The sequence below is a fragment of the Molothrus ater genome, chromosome 1 (assembly GCF_012460135.2).
Source record: "Molothrus ater isolate BHLD 08-10-18 breed brown headed cowbird chromosome 1, BPBGC_Mater_1.1, whole genome shotgun sequence".
Lineage (NCBI taxonomy): Eukaryota > Metazoa > Chordata > Aves > Passeriformes > Icteridae > Molothrus > Molothrus ater.
This window is the reverse complement of record NC_050478.2, coordinates 115,418,853-115,436,368: the sequence shown is the minus strand read 5'-3', so window position 1 is coordinate 115,436,368 and position 17,516 is coordinate 115,418,853. Positions and strand designations below refer to the sequence as shown.

Here is a 17,516-nt window from a genome sequence, read left to right as displayed (position 1 = left end):
AGAAAAAAGAAGTGATGCAAAGGTAATCATACCCCTATTCCCACAGCAGACTGATGCCCAGACCAACAACTGCCTTGGAAAGATTCCCCCCTAATTATTGCTGAGTATAATGGTGTTGAATTTTCCTTTGGTCAGTTTGGATCAGTGGCCTCAGCTGTGCTCCCTCTCTCCCTCTGGGAACAGGGGACAGACTGAGGAGCAGGAAAAGCCTTGACAAAAGACTGACAGTCTACCACTGTTTTTTCCACTGGATTGCCCCAGTAGTTCCAGCAATCTGGCTGATAACACATACAACTCAGTGCACATACAACTCAGGAAACACCCTGCAGTGTTATCAGCTCTGCTTTGGTCACAGGCCTCTAACACAGCCCCACACCTTCTCCTACAAGAAAATTAAATTGAACTCCTACTTCATTACCTTTAGTAACGCAGCCAGGCCCAGCACACCCAGCGAGCTGTAGGCAATTTTACAGTGAAATTGCAACTCTACAATTAGTACAACAGCTGGCTGCTATTCCATATGTTAAGCTTAATGTGGAAAGAGAGTTAGAATCATAAGAGGGCTTGGGTTAGTAGGGATTTAAAGATCACCTAGTTCCCAGCTCCCAGCCATGGGCAGGGACACCTTCCACTTGACCAGGCTGCTGGGGTCACATCCAGCCTGGCCTTAAACACTTTGAGGGATGGGGCTTCTACAGCTTCTCTGAGCAACCTGTTCCAGTGCCTCACCACCCTCACAGTGAAAATTTTTTTCCATTCAACACATCTTACTTAAAGTAGTCCAGAGTTACCCCTTCTAAAACATTTCAGTGTTAAAAGGAGTAAGATTTTTAAAATATTTTACACTGCATTTCCTATCTTAGTTGTTGGCTGAAACTGACCTCAACAAAATAAGCCTGTTTTACCTTAAGTAGGTACACACACAGGATGTAAAGTTTTGGTCATTTATTTGGTTATGTCTAAATCCTTAAAATAACATGGTTAAGGCGAGAGAGAAGCATATTCATTACAATTCATATAACAAGTAATAAAAAGATTTGAGTATCTGTACACTACTTCAATTAACGCTTACTGATGCCTTGAGCTATATTCAGCTAAGTGGCATTTTTGTGTAAACAGTATTTACTAGAACAAAAAATTAACTAGTATTAGCCCTACTTCTAATATGCTATTTCAAATCTACTCTTGCAAACAAAAAGCAGTAAAAATACTCATTTGTCTTAGACATACAAAGCACAGCATTGCCCTGGGTAACAACATGTAGCTTTGCAAGTGATACCTGGTTCCTTTAGTTGCAATGGCTTATAGTAGTAGTAAGCTAAATAAAAGACCTACAAAAAGAAGTCATAACACAATTGGAATTTCACATTGTCAAGCATGTAAGGCTGCAAGTTTTACAGTGTGTGAATACACGAGATATGTTGAACGGTGACATTCCCAGCCATTATAGATGCAAATGCTTGATGCAGCATATCTTCTCTCAGCCTCCAGAAAGGCTCATGTGCAGAAGAAAGAGATCACTGAGTATAATAGCCCAAGTTTAGTGGAATCATCATTATATATATGTACACACAAATCCATGGTGCAAGTTTAGACTTCAGGAACAGAGTGATCCATCAGGCTCTTCATGATGCTAGTTGCCATCCTAAGGAAAAGTAAAAGTCATTCAGGTTTGTAGGACAACTATAGAAGACCACTCAAGCCTCTGCTCACAGTAGCTTTGTCACTACCAGTCTTTCAATGCAAACCCGAAGCCAGACTTTCACTCCACTATTTTTGATAAGTTGCTACAGACAGCTGCACAAAACTGCACCCTGAGATTGAAGAGAAGCCCACAATACTCAATGCTTCTATTAGCACCTGAGCTGTGTGGTTGGTATCTTTCAGGGTATGGGCATGTGTGCAAGCAGAGTAGAAGCACAAGGGAAGGAGAGCAGAGGGAAAGGTGGCTGTTAGACTGAAAACTGCTTTGTAGAAAGAGGATACCAAGCCAAGGGCATATCCTTTTCCTTTACCCAAAAAAAAGACTCAGTTACACCTGAAGCACTATTAATGTCTACCAACTTCAAAAAGTATTTATGCAGGACAGATTTAGTTGTAGAAAGCCATTGTTTCCAAAGGATTAGGAAGAAACCCAAAACTATCCTGCCCAGAATCACTTTTAAGCCACAAGAATTACTTGCAGTACAAACAACATTTTAGTTAAAAGGTAACAAATATTTGTAGTATTCAGTTCTTAGAAATTCAGGCTTAGTCAAAAGAAGTTTAGAAAAGGCTTTTTCCAGAGAGGAAAAGGCAAAGGATCATCACAAATGTAGAATAGGTTAAAAACAGTACCAACACACACCAATTTGACCAAAACATCAGATTAAACAAATTTTCAGGCATCCCCACCCCTCCTCCAGTCTAAAGTAAAGTTTGTAATTAGGTCTTATCATGAGTACACTTTCTAGTCACTGTCCACTGGATTATAAATAACACTGTGGCTGCTTTGTATTACCTACCTCTTTATTATATAGTCATAAATACTAGAAGGCATGACAGTGATGGTCACTACGTTTCCAGCTGTTGCCAAGATGTCTGCAACCTGCGAGTCCTGTCAGTAAACAAGAAGTCACATGAGTAACACAACTCAAGCTGACTAAGAAAGCAGCAGTTCAAGAGCTTTTTCTAGACCCATTTCACATGGCTTTGAGACCCTCCCAACTCCTTGTCTGGAGCACTCAACCTTCAGGACAAATCACTGAAACTGCAATACCACTTCATAGATGTTTGGTTATGAGTATCTTGCATGAACTGACTAGAAAAGGGACACAGATGTCATACACAATTCCTGCTAAAATTTGATGCATATTGAAAGGAGGAAGTTTACCCCTCTTTGTTTTGCCAGCAAGGTTGGACTACAGATAAAAAGAGCGGGCCAGCCTTGCCAAGTAGAAGCAGAGAGAATGAGAATGAGCTGCCCTAACAACCAATACAAAACTGCACAGAGGCCTAAAACATCTACGTCTCTCCAGTCAAGTTATATCATGACTGAAGTTTTTATTTTATGAACACTGAACAATATATTATAACATTTTCTGTCTCTCCAAAACACACTATACAAACATAAAAAGCTCACAGCTATCCACACCCCACACATAGTAGTTATTTTACCTTCAACCCAATTACATTCTGGCCATTAATTTCACAGATGTTGTGCTCTGTCAGAAGTCCATTTCTTGCAGCAGAACTGTCTTTCACTATTGAGGTTATTTTTCCATTCTTGAATATGAAACCAACGTGTCCTGTGCTGTCCTTATGCATGGTAATAATTCGTTCAAAAGGTCTAAAAGACATTTTAAATAAAAATCTTCAGTCTACTAAACCATAGGAAAAAACACATTCTATTTTAGCATCTTTAGCTTATAAAAAGTAATTGTACTGTAAGGGACTCATATTTTCTATAATGAAAATTTGTTTGGTTTAACTTCATTTTGTTAATATTGTTGTATTAAAATATACTTGTTTATAAACCTTACATGTTTTCCCTGTTCTACAGATATTTCACCATCTGGATTATAATAATACAAAAATCCCATACAACATCTACCCATCACCCCAACCAAACAAACATCCACTAAAGTTCTCTACAAACATTACAAGGTCAATAAAATAGCGCAGGCAGTTTTAACAGCTGTAGGTAGACTACAGGAGCACAAGGCTTCCCCAACAACATTTCAACTGCTTTGGGGACAATAAGCCTTTAAATTGTGTCTTAAAAAGGCAGAGGAAGAGGGTGCCATGCTGGGCACAGAAGTGGTAGACAGATCAGGGAATCTACTGACACAGTATTTTAATTCAGTGTTTGAAGTAACTGCCCCAATCAAAGCAGCTGCCCTCCACTGAGTCAGGCTTGGTTCTTAAGCAGGAAGAACATGGAAAAAGCTTTGAGGCATACACTTAGTCACATGAAATATCATCTGTCTTCTTGCATCCTACAAGCCTTATGTTGAATCTGACCTGTGGTTACTACATACAGTTAGCTACAAGATCATTATTTAAAAACATATCGGGTCATCAAGCATGCTTTTAGTAAAATTGGCATTAATTCCTATGTAGTCAACAGAGTTCACAAGAAAAGCTATCATGCTACATAAAATGCAAATCTATTAATTAATACAGCAAACATTTTGTTACTTTTATTGTTGACTTTCACTTAAACTAAATTAAAAAAATTGTATCTGAAAAAAAGCACAGAACTCTTCAGAGTTTAAATTTAACTTTTGCCATCTCTCACTCACTAGTTTATCTTGGAAAAATGTTATGCCTCATCAGGCCCAGGAAGTTTACAATTTAGGAACCATTTTGATTGCTCCCCACAAAAGGGAACATTTCTGAAGATCTTTACTACTGAAGCACATGGACAAGCAGATTTTGTTAAACCTGCACAAGCAAGGGGAGATCCATATCCCTCAGAATTACTCAGTGATGGATTATGGCAAATCCGTATCTGCAGCTGGCTTTACCTGTCCCGAATGATCATTGAAATCCTTTCTGCAGAAGCCTGTTTCAGAACTTTGTGTGCTTTATCAGAACTCCATCCTGCGCAGTTTTCGCCATTGATCTGCAGGACTTGGTCCCCAAACCGCAGACCAGCAAGGGATGCTGGAGAATTTGCCTGAACTAACTGGACAAATATACCCTACAAAAGAGGGGGAAAAAAGGGAGGGGAGGAGAAAGGGAAGTTCTTGCTTAAAGATGAAGACCAGTCACAGAACACACAGCCCCTAAAGTTTCCCATTCTACACAATATCAGCCAAACAGACAAGACAAAAGGACCTGCTAATTATCTCTTTATAAGGGGCAATTTTGAAATTTCAGTCTGTTTCTAGATGTATTTAAAAGTCTGACAGACACTTAATGCAAGAACAAAGTTCAAAAACAAGCAAATCTATCTAGATCTCTAAATATTAAAAATATAAAAAAATATGAGCGTAACATTAAAGTCTTAAGCAAAGGGTTAAATACTTGTCTGTTCCAACAGGTGTTACAAAACTATTTCTAGTGAAACTACACCTAAAAACAAAGTAAAGCATATCAAAGCAAATGATAAATAATACCTTGGGAGAGAGGGGTGTTAAAAAAAAACACCACCCCATACTACTCTATGAAAAGCCCATTTTCTGCATTAGAAGAACTACAGAGAAGTATTTTAACCCTATATGCTACCTGCAGTTCAAATTTTCTAAAACATTCAGATTAAATGGCTTAAATGGTTTAAGCACCTTTTACAAAAAAGGAGATAGTTCTAAACTGTGGGCAGTGAGTACATACTGCTGAACATTAAGTACTGCACAGTATTTGCACAAAGGTAAAGACAAGCAGTCCTGAGCTGATAATAAGTATCACAGCAACTATGCAAGGACAAGTTCACACTCTAAAGTGAAACAAAAAATATTTTATGTATTTTTCAGATCTTACAAAACACAAGGCATTAAACTGCAGCTGTAAATTCAGCTTCTAGTCCAGAGAGCTGGGAATCTAATTGGAAATCTAATCACAAGTCTAATGAAGGACTTTAATATTCTGGTAACAGATAAGAAATTGTTTTACAGAAGACTATTTTGTGACCACATCCTAACTTCACTACTAATATAGTCCAGCAGTAAGATCTCTAGAGGTAAAAGCAACTTCTACACTTACATTATCAACAGACTTAAGGCGAAGTCCAATTTTGCCATCTTGATCTTTACACAAAATCGCTTCACGGATGCCTTGCTTAATTTCTGCTCTGCGAATTCCAATATCATTTCCAGTCACCGGAGCTACCATGTAATTAGTAGAAGGTCGTGTTACCAGTTGCTGATTAAAACAAAACAGCCAGACAACTTAGTTTCAACTTTTAAGAACAGCTATATGTCAGTTTGTATGAAGTGATGTTTAAAAAAAACACACAAAATAAGCCACAACACCAAATCTCCCCCACCCCCTCCCAAAATTGGAAATGGACTGCTCAGTTTCAGAACAGACTGAAATAGGCACTGCAACTTAAATAATTCACCTCTCAGTCAAGTATGGTACTTAGGGCAAACAATAATCTGCTCTCTAGAATGCTAGATACACATTTAGTCTTTACGCTTTTGTTTTCTAGAATATGCATGACTGGTACCTACACCCTGTGGCTGAGCAGCTGCTGCCACTGCTAAGTTTCTCTGCACCTCTTCCTCATTGAGGCTCAGGCCCATATACTGAGAAAGTTCTGGATACAATCTGGGGTACAAGCCTACAGGAGAAAAACAAAACAAAAATCAATACAACAGTTGGTTTAAAAGAAAGAGCAGTTAACTGCTTTCACATGCACAATTACTTCAACAAATCTTGTGCTTTTGTAATTATTTAACTGGAAAATTATGGCAGAAGACCCACTTGAATCACAATTGTTATTCTGGCCTGGTTCAGAAGAGTAACCAGACAAGCAGCACTTCCGAGAGAAAGAACTTAGAGGAGAACTTTCAGTTTCAGTTACTCTATTCACCCTTTACAACACAAACAACAATAGACACACGGTGATGTTGCAAAACCAACACTGTGCGGCACTGCATAAGGACACGCCCTTCAACTCCAGAATTTCCGGGCAATTAGTGGAGAACTGCTCCCTTCCCCACCCCCAAACCAGGTGTGCTGAAGAACACACACAGAGACCTTCCACCAAGTTCAAAAACAGCAAGAGGCATTCACGCCAAGGATATTCCAGATCTGAGGCATGGGAAGGTTTCTGGAGAAACCTCCTGGTTCTAAGGTTCACACTACAGTCTGCTGTGAGTCTTCATGAGAAAGCAGCTGTCAGTTTGTCACCGCTTCAAACTGGAGGGGCTTTATACATGCCTCTCAACAAGACAAAACACACACAGCCTTTAAAACAACCCTCTACACCCAAGCAAAGGGAGGCACAAGGAGTGGGAGGAAAGGAAGTTGAACTGACAGACTTCACAGACCTTGAGCTGAACAACTCTGGAAATAACCTTGATATTGCTCTTGACATTCCACAGATCATTAACTGGCACCATAAAACAAGTGCCAGATATGAGAACTCGTAAGAGTCCCCCTGACATTCTCACTAAATGGGTCGGGACAGAAAAAGCTGCTTGGAAAGAGAGGCAGTGGAAAGAAGGGCTTCAGAAGCAACCAGACTCCCCAGTACACAAGGCTTGGGTTTCTAGTGTTCATTTATGGGTAAAAATGTATAAAACCAGCTATTTTAAGAATCCATGTCTGACCAGCAATAGAAAGTAACTTTTCTGGGAAGGAGCAAAGGTCAATACAAAGTGAATGCCAGTATAAACAAGAGATTTTTTTGCTCTTTAATATGCTGCTTTGCATGAGAGCAGGCTGATCATATTTCTGGACTAATCCAGAAGGTTATAGCTTCATCAATATTGATTAAAAAGCTTTTGATGATTAAATTTTCTATTTTTGCTTGCTTTTTCAAGCAAGCCCCTAGGATTATGCACAACACAGCACAAGATTTCTGCAGCTACACAATTCTTCTATTTCGTTCTTTACTACATCAGATGCATCTTTGCTGCCTGAATTAAATTCTCATTTAAAACAGAGTGCTCCAAATAATGGAACACATAGCAGAACACAAAACTCTTGATGTTGTATAGTCTCCCATTTCTGTCAGAACAGAAGCATTTCCAGTGGGTCTGGCACATCCTATAGGTGATGTAAGGCCTTCTTTCATTTGGGATATATTGAATGATTAAACATTCTCCAGTCACAGAATTCCAGAGAAAGTCACACACAAACTGATGTCAAAATTATGTTTTAGCTCCTGCTTGCTAAACACATGTAGGAGAATTCAAACTATGGACAGCAGAGCTGCCAAGACTGCTGAAGCAAACTCAAATTTGGTGTGGTGAGGTTAGGCCATGTAAGTACCTAATCCAGACAGGATCTACCAGAGGCAACTCTGGTGAGCTATGCAAATATCTGCCTTAAAGTCATCTTAGATACAGAAGCACCCAGAGGAGAACTGGAGACAAAGTTCCATCCTGCTCTGATCGAGCAGCGTTCCTGACCACCATTCTAGCACTGCTGCTGGTCTTGCTAGTTACAAGGCTTTAGGCCTTTTAGACTTAAGTTTTCTAAAGCAGAGCTCTAACCTCAAACATACCAGTGCACCTTTGTGGATGTACACGCACATGGAAGAAAAGAAGGAGAAAGTACAAGTACAAATCATTCAGCTTTAGATCTGATGGATTTCCCACCACACGTCCGATTCCAAAATCTGCTGCAAGCTTTATGTTGGTTGCACAACAAGATGAAGTGCCAGCTTCCTGGGCACTTGTTGACAGAGATTTGTCTCTGTCCCAAAGCAAACTCAGTGTAAGAGGAAAGACTAACTCACGCTGTCCTCTAAAGCTTACAAATACATATGTGATAAATAAGGACAACTAAGTATCTGAGGTAAGAGCTAACAGAGCCCAAAGGCATCAACATCAGATCTTGTTATGGTAGGCTCACTTGGAAAAGGTTGCAAAAAGAGAAGGGTGACTGCTTGCCACAACTTCCTTTTATAAGCAAACACTGTTTTTTGACTCCTATAGCACCTTACCAAAGTGGGTGTTAGCATTTCCAAAATGGAAATGTAAACAGGGTAACATTTATTTCCCTTTGTAAATAGGGTAACATATTTATAGCTATTTTTGACTGTACTGTTAACTTTAAGATTTCAAAACTGCTTTCCACAACATTATCCATAGGACACTATGTAGTACATGAGCTTACCTCCATCACAAGGAATTGGAGCAGAAGCTTCAGACAAGATTGCTGGATTAGCTGGATTTGAAGAAAAGGCAGTCTGAGCCTAAAAGCAAAGAAACTCACATATGTTATCTTGCATAAGAAAAAATAAATCTTAATTATGCAGGCAGGAGACTCGGTATTTTCTTTTTCTCTTGTACATGCTAATTACTATTCATCTTGAAGTAATGAAGTCAAACTTTTTATGTGAAATAAATAGCTTCAATACAACATGCTGTAATAGTATCAGAACTACTTTGGCAGACCAACTTGTATCTTCCTCAGAGACAAAGCTACAGTGATAATGCAGAAAGGCTTTCCTGTCAACCTGTTCTATTTACATCATCAAGCAAGTTAAAAAGCCTTAAAAGGAAACATTATCTTTGTCCAAAAAAGCTTACAAATAAGTTTTAAGATGTGACCTTTAGCAGAGTGTTTCACAATTACTTTTTTCAGCTAGAGAGCAGCAGTTTTACTTCTTCACACCATTTATAGACGTTATTAGTGAGATCCATAGTTCTTTTCAGGTGTCAAGTTCCACACAATCCAGTGCTACTAGTATGTCTTCTGAAAGAATCAGACTTTCCAAGATGATTTTTCTACAGCCACTACAGTGAACACATTAAGCTTTATTTCTGTATTGCTGACTGGCTTACTTTATTAAGTTCTCTTATATTTGTGAGTCAGTTTCCTTCCTTCTCAATACCTCAGCTCTATTTTTTTGTCTTGTGTGTTCATGACCAGTGAAAAGTACAGCCTTAGAGAGGCCTCTTAAGCATGATGGAAATAGCTATTCCAGTAACTTTCCTGAGGTTGAATGTCAAAGGCAGGGGGAGGAAGTACTCAATGCATACTGAAACGTTACCCTGAACGGGACACATAAATTTTCTAATACAACATGACAGTCCAATTACTTCATGATGTTAAGGAAACGCTTAAAAATAGAAAACTTCTCAGTCCTGTTCACTCCAGGAAGTTGTCTTTAAAAACAGGTTTCACAGCAAGAATGAGTCATTATTTAGCAATATCACGTGTATTTAGAAGCACAGGCTCCAACTCAAATGATGGACAAAAAGAGCAGGTTAGAATAATATTTAATGTAACAAGTCTGTTTGTTTTAGCCAGCAGTCATTTGAATCTTAGTCACTCATTGCAGATACAGACATCTTTCAGCACTCTGCCCCCTCTTCTCCTAAGAATGGCCTCAGACTTATTTAAAGAGACAGCATTTTTATAATGCATTCTTTGGGAGAAGGAAATAATTTAGCCTTTGATGCCAGCAGGTCAAGGGAGGTGATTCTGCCTCTCTACTCGGCCCTTGTGAGACCCCACCTGGAGTGCTGTGTCCAGCTCTGGGACCCCCAGCACAGGAAAGACATGAAACTTCGGGAGCAGGCCCCAAAGAAATGATCACAGAAGCAATCAGAAGATGGAACACCTCTCCTATGAGAAAAGGCTGCCAGAGCTGGGGCTGTTGAGCCTGGAGAAAAGAAACCTACAGCAGCCTTCCAATACTAAAGGAGGCTTATTAAGAAAGATGCTGACAAAACCTTTTAGCGGGGCCTGTTGCAACAGGACAAGGGATACAGGTTTTAAACTAACAGAGAGTTAGATTTAGATTTAGACCAGATATGAGAAACAAGGTTTTCAAAATGAGGGTGGTGAAGCACTGGAATAGACTGTCCAGAGAGGTTCTAGATGCCCCATCCTTGAAGACATTTAAGGTCAGGGTGGGACATTTTAGGCTCTGAGCAAAGTGATGGAATTGAATATGTCCCCGCTTGCTGCAGAGGATTTTTATCCAAACTATTCAGTAATTCTATGAAAAGTATCAGTGAAAATGGAATGGCTTACTGATTACATTTATGAAAATTTTCAACTGTAATATATAAGTTCTAGCAGTTGGTCAATAAAAGGCCAAAGGAGCCTGTTCTTGGCTCCAGGCTACTCAATTTTTGGTTCAGCTTTACCAGACTGTAGATAAAGGACTGTGGTTACATAAGAAGAATGGAGTGGGAGGACACAACAAGGAGCAAACCTAACATAGCACCCACAACTGCAAAAGCCCCACCCCACACATACAAACACAGATGAGACAGGGCTCTGCATTTTGGGATAGCACAGGAGAGTTAAGAAGCTGTTCTAGTAGTTTGTTTGATGGCTTCCCAATGAAAACAGCAAGGACAGAAGTATCAGCCACCTTAAAACACACTATAACTTCTTGCTGTTGTTTAAACCAGGAAGGAATACAGGTTAAGTTCAGGAAGAGGTAAAATGTTGAAGAAAGTAAGGAAACTCCTTGTGAAATACATCCACATCAAACTTCTCATAGACTTGTTAATCCATTCAAGTGTTTTTCATTATTTTGTTTCACAGATATTTTTTAGTCCTCATCATGTCTAATAATAAAACTACCAATATTCTTACAAATAAAGGGTTTTGCACAAAGGTGATAATCTTGGATGTACTGTAAGAACTGGTCACTACCATGAAATAGCCAGAGGACAAGTCTGATTCCAGATGGCATTAAGACAGCCAGTGCTGCTTTTTTGGTTTTTTTTTTACTCCAATGACCACAAAAACTTTCTGCCACAGATTTGGCACTGGGAATGAGATGCAGCAGATTTATTAGTTTAGTCATCAGAGAAGACAATGACTATATTTGTCTATTTAAGACCATGTATCTATACTTCAAAAAACCCAAACGTATTAAAGACAAATTAACACAAATGAATAGATAAAGCAAAATAAATATATCCAGGTGGTAAAATAGGCATTAATCATATTAGATAAAGCTACAAAGTAAACAGGTTGTCTTTTCCAACAAGTTCTCAGCTTCAATAAGTCTCTCCTTTCCTGGATTAAATATTAGATAACTTATTGTCATCAAAACTCATCTTTTTTAAAGTCCACCATACCTGAATAACTTTGTCCACCTTCAGATCTTCTAGGGAAGGATAGAGAGACATTTTGATGAAGTCCTACTGGCCAAAGGGCAGACTAGAAAAAAAATCAAATGGGAAAGCAAACAAACAAGAGGATTAGCTTTCAGATATTTACTGAGTTTAACTCCTTAATTTTTTTTCTTTTAAATAAATTAAGCAGACTAAGTGCTAAACAAGTGTTCTGTGACCTGCCAGTCAGCAGTAAAGATATCTGGCACTACAGATGAATTCCATTAAGACTACCCATTTAATCTGTTATCAACAGCAGCATTTGGCTAATAGGCTTTATTTAATATACTTAGCACTGTCAAAGTTTAGGTCTCAATGAAGAGAAAACCTACACAGAGCAAAACATTTCACAGGAAGCAAAGAAAGACTTTAGGAGGCCAAGATGCAATTACAATGAGGGTTAGGAGGAAAAACCTAACCACTCTTGTCCCAACAGGGACAGCATTTTACATTCAACTGTGGAAGCTTCCGCGCTGTTGTCTAAAATATTTAAACACTTTCAACACTTCTAATATTCCACTGACCTGCTTTTGGCTGGGATAGAGCTAATGTTCTTCCTAGGGCTGTGTTTTGGATTTAGGATGAGAATATTAATAACACACTAGTTGTTTCAGTTTTTGCTAAAAAGTGTTTATACTAAGTCAAGGGCTTTTCAGTTTCCCATGCCCTGCCAGTGAGAAGTCTGGAGAGGCACAAAGAGCTGGGAGGGGACACAGCCAGGACAGCTGAATCAAACTGGCCAAAAGGATACCATGTGGCATCATGTTCAGTATATAAACTGGGGGAAAACCTGGCCAAAGGCATGGGCATTGATCAGCAAGGGGTGAGCAGTGGCAGTGTGCATCACTCATTTTATATATTCCAACTATTTAATTTTTTTTTCTTCCTTTTCTGTCACATTAAACTATCTAATTACATCAACCCGTGACTTCTCACTTGACTCTTCTGATTCTCTCCCCCCATCCTGCTGGGGCAGGGGGAATCAGCAAGCAATTTTGTGGTGCTCGGTTTTAGGCTGGAGCTAAATCATGAGATCCAGCAAGAGGCCTCTAGACAGACCTTGGCTTCCATTCACAACACATTAATTGCAGCAAGAGACCTGTAAAAACTAGGAAGATTCAGTCAGTGGTGAGTTTGAAAACACAGGAATTCCAGGCTGGCTGTCATGTGATGTTCAGAGAGTCCCTGTGACAACTTATGAGGAAGTAATAAAAAAAAAAAACAAAAAAAAAAAAAAAAACAAAAAAAACAAACCAAACCCTAAGCAAAACTAAAAAAAACCTAAACCACTTCACATGGTACTCTAAGGCACCATGCTGACATCCAGCTCTCCTAGAGCCAGTCACCTGAGGCTTCAGGAAATCTCATTTTTCTAGAGCTGCTTAACTTACACTCTCACTGAGATCAGCTGAACTTTTGAAACCCACAATAAAACATTCCACATCAGTCCATGGGAACATTTTAGTGAGAGGGATGGAGAGGGACATAACCAGAAGACAACAAAATGTGATGCAGTTTAGCAAGTCACAGAAGGTACTGAAAACATAGCTAATACAGAAGTTTTACTAAAGGTTTTTGTTTTGGCGATTCATTTTCTCATTCAAAGAAAAGAGGTTCTTATTAAAGTAGCAATTTAGGAAAAATTTCAGACTAAAAGTGACCATTGCATAAATCCTTGAGCGATTGCTTCTATAAGTGCAGACACAGTCTATTTCTAAATGAACACCACACACAAAGATGCCTAATGTGATACTGCAGTAACACAATAGACATCTCTTCATGTTACACTAAATTCATCAACAGCTTTTATGTTTGCTCAGCAGTGCCCAACAGCTCCAGTATCATGTCAAACTGCAATTAAAACTTCAAAAAAGCATGCTCTAAATGTGACAGAGATCTAAACTGTAAACACGTGGTCTGTTATATTACAATAATTAATTGCCACTGACTTTTTTGATTAATTGTTGCAACTCTACCAAACATAGTTAAAGCCTGGAAACTATAACACATGCATTTAAGGTCAGTTTGAAGTTCTGTTTTAATCCAGTATCAACCTGAAACAATGAAATGCTTTTGCTCATCCAAAATGGGCAATAGCAAACATAAGCCAAAGCCCTTGGTCAGGAAAGTGGCTCCTGGATGCTCCATTCAGCTGCTGACACCAGTCAAGGCACACACAGCATCGGACTCAGCATCTCCTTCTGTGCTACAGCAGCCCTGGTAGGTTCAGGTGCTGGTCCCAGCACTGGCACATGTTCAGAGTCAGCACACCCCTGGCAGCAGGGGAGGGCAGGCCAAGGACAGTGTGTTCCCAAAGGAGTCACCCCATGGCAGGGTGAGGAGAGGCACACCAGCAGCACTTTGCAGGTGATGATCTTGGCATTCACAGAGCGGCAGAGCACAGCACAGGCAGCGCCAGGTCCCCTGCCCCAGTGACCAACTTCCATGGAACACCCTGGCCAGCTTTATTTCTCCTCCTCAGACCGTCAGTCTCTGCACACAGTTACTTGATTACCAGAAAACCCCAATCTTCCACTAGTTTATAAAGAGGAGCCCAGTGCTCTCTGCAGAAAAGCATTAGCAAAGCTAAAGAAATACTAGTGTTCAGATTACATAAGACAACACTCCAGAAGTTTATCCTGTCCCTTGACCACCCCCTCAGCCTTCCATCTCCAGCCAAGGGTTAACAAACCCAAGTGTTTGTCACAAAGGCTGGCTGGCTAGGCTGGCTCCCTCGCCATAAACTCACCAGTTCCCGGTTTTGGTTTTCCAACTAAATAGCCAGAGGAACAGTCACCACTGTAACTGCATTGAGTGAGCTGATAACTTTGCATATGGTAACACAAATACCCCATGTTAGATAATGCAAGAGCCACAAGAATATTGCATTTAGTTTAAAAAAGGATTGTTAAGTAATAATTGCCACCGTCAGGGACCACCAGTAATTGCAGGAAGAACTTGTCCACGATTTCTGTGCAATGTTATTCACAGTATAAACATGAATTTCAGCTGGTGCTGTAACGGCTTTAGGCACCAGGGAGTGGATACCACAAAATGTGAGTTACTACAACCTCCTCTCCTCTCTTAAAAATCTATACCAACATCAGAATTACTGATCATTTCCATACTGTGAGGAGAGGAAGTGTTTAGGGACGTAGAAATGAAAAGGAAATGCATGGGGCAGGAGCTGTAACTCAGCTGGTGACCCGCAAAACCTGGCAGTAAAGACCTCGCCCCTCTCTTCAGTACACTTGGCTGGGAAGTCTGACTGCCCCTGCCAGCACGTCCCACTAAGGAGAGATCCTGTTTGCCAAAGGGAAGTATCGGGCCACCGATGGGAGAGGTATGAACGGCGTCACTCGTGACACCCTGAGCCTGCCAGCAGGAAGTCTCCAAGGTGGGAGTGATCCCGAACTGCTTTCGGTGGCCCGGCTGGGAGGAGACGGGCTTCTCGACGCATTGCTCAGGTCGGAAAGCATGAACAAAACACAGCAGGATGGTCCTGCGAAACCCCAATCTGGTCAGCCTGTAGTGACTGCTGTCTTTGAAAGCACCAGCAGCCAAAACTGTGGGAGGGGAAAAAAACAAAACAAAAACCGCCCCCCCCCATATGTCTTCCTCCTGTCGCCCATCGAAAAAGTACAGCAGGCCACAATGCTGGCACCTACAGTGGAACACTGGTTCCCACTTCCAGAAATTAGAAGCTTATGAGCCCCGAAATTCATCTTTAGAGCAGATCGAGGACAAACAACACTTCCCGAAGGTCAGGCTGAGACATCACGAACCGAGAAACGGTTTCGTAAGACGCGTTCTCCACTAATAACTCAGTATTTCCCTTCTGATACACATCTAATTAGCCTGGGAGCAATTGCCCTCATTATGCGCTCAGCTCCGAAACCTGCTGCCTCCATTTCAGACCTGAAGCAGGGCTCGCCTGCCTGAAAAGGCCCGTCGTGTCAGTCCATTGCTGCAGCACCTCTCAGCCCGTCACAAGAGAACTCAATACAAATGCCCGAGCCTCCGCCGTGCAGTGGCCGCAGAGCCCCAATGAGGGGCCAGAAGGCGCTCCCAAACCCCAGGGCCGGGCACAGGCAGTCACACAGGGCCTTATCCAGGCGCTGCTTTCCCTGTCCGCGGCCAGAGGAGCCCCTCGGGCCGGCAGCGCCCCGAGCCCGGCTGAAGCCTTCCCCCGGCCGGCTGCGGGGAGCGGCGGCCCCGCAGGAGCACGACACGGTTCCGCGGCTGGAGCGGGCACCCACACCGCCCTCGCAAGCGGCACAGCGGGGCCGCCCCGGCGCCGGCCGCCCCCTCCCCGCTCCGCCATGCCCGGCCCGCAGCCCCGCGCCCGTCTGCCCCAAGGAGCGCACAAAGGACCGCGGGGAGGGGGCTCCGCCCGCCGGCCCCTCGCTTACCTCCGGCCCAGGGGGTTGTTTGCTGCCGTCCGTCGGGGCCCGCAGTACGGAGAGGGGCGGCAGGGGAGCGGCTCCCCTGGATCCCGGCAGCGCCGCTAGGAACGGAGCGGAGCGGGGGCGGCGGCGGAACTGGCCCGGCCCCGCGCATGCTCCGGCGGCGGCGGGGAAGGGGCCGGGGCTGGGGCCGTGGCCGTGGCCGGGTTGGGCTGTCGGCGGCTGTGGGGCAGAGGGGGGCGAACGGGGTGGCAGTGGCCTCGGTCCCCTCACGCAGAATCTTGGCATCATCAAGGTTAGAAGAGTTCTTCAACGTCATCCAGTCCATCCGTCTACTTGGCATTACCGCTGTAACCAGTAAACCACATCACCCGGCGCCAGATCCAGACTCCTCTTAATGCCTCCAGGGATGGTGACTCCATCACCTCCCTGGACAACCTAGTTCAGTGCCACTCTTACAGTGAAACAATTTTTATAATACCTGAGTCTTCCCTGTTTCAGTTTAAGGCCATTTGCTCTGGTCTCCTCACTGCAGTCACGGCAGAGTCCGGCCCCCACCTCAGCATAACCTCCAGTCAAGGAACTGTAGAGAGCGATGAGGTCCCATCTGAGCGTCCCCCTGAGATTTCTTTGTTTTTGTAGGGTCTTAGACACATTCGTGTGCCTTTATTGGTTGATAGCTGCTGTCTTCATGGAGAAAAAGTACGATTTTCTGCTCATTTTCCTACTTTTTTTCTTTTTCTGCTGTAATAAAGCACACTTCACTAACGGCCTCGTGTGTGCCTTGTTTTGTATGTCTGCCATGGATGGGCAAGCTGTGACACATCAGAGCTGGAGTGACCACATCACCTGTCCCACGGTGCAACACCTGCCTGAGCCTTCTCCTACAGGCAGGCGTCACAAGCAGAGCTTTTATCCTGGAGAGGCTCCCCTGAAGAAGCCACGATGTAAAGTGTACCAGCAACAGAGAAACCCCAGAACAAGCTCGTAAAGAGACTTTCATGAGCCAATTACCACAGTTACCTGTCTTTGCCTTATTTAGAGTATGCACTTCTCTAGCATCAATTTTTTAGTCTTCCCTTCTTCATTACAATTCTTTGCCTGTTGTCAAATATTGTTCATCACACAGATAATTGAATTTGCTGTGAGTGCCCTAGAGCTTCTCTTCACCGAAGAAGAGTGTCCAGTAGAGGAGTTGAGCAGTCCTCCAGCACCCACCAGGAAGGAGGTCTGCTCCCACCTAGAGCCTCTTTCTCCTGCACTCATCCAGTCCCAGCATTTGCCCAGCTCTTCTGAGAGAAAGCTTAACTCATTGCTCCAGGAGAAATCAAAACACATGGATGCTTTTCTGCTGGTTAGTGAGCCATGC

At 42.2% G+C, this 17,516-nt stretch overlaps 1 protein-coding gene across 1 annotated transcript; it reads right to left on the bottom strand.

Annotated features, from left to right (window-relative positions):
- Positions 1-930: 930 nt before the first annotated feature.
- SDCBP (syndecan binding protein) lies at positions 931-16,286 on the bottom strand. Its single transcript, XM_036406751.2, has 9 exons — positions 16,154-16,286; positions 11,706-11,787; positions 8,773-8,851; positions 6,156-6,265; positions 5,686-5,844; positions 4,509-4,684; positions 3,157-3,328; positions 2,505-2,596; positions 931-1,645 (listed from the first exon to the last, which is right to left on the bottom strand). The coding sequence occupies exons 2-9, from the start codon at positions 11,754-11,756 to the stop codon at positions 1,591-1,593; spliced, it is 894 nt and encodes a 297-aa protein (XP_036262644.1). The 5' UTR covers positions 11,757-11,787; positions 16,154-16,286; the 3' UTR covers positions 931-1,590.
- Between the last annotated feature and the right edge of the window lie 1,230 nt (positions 16,287-17,516).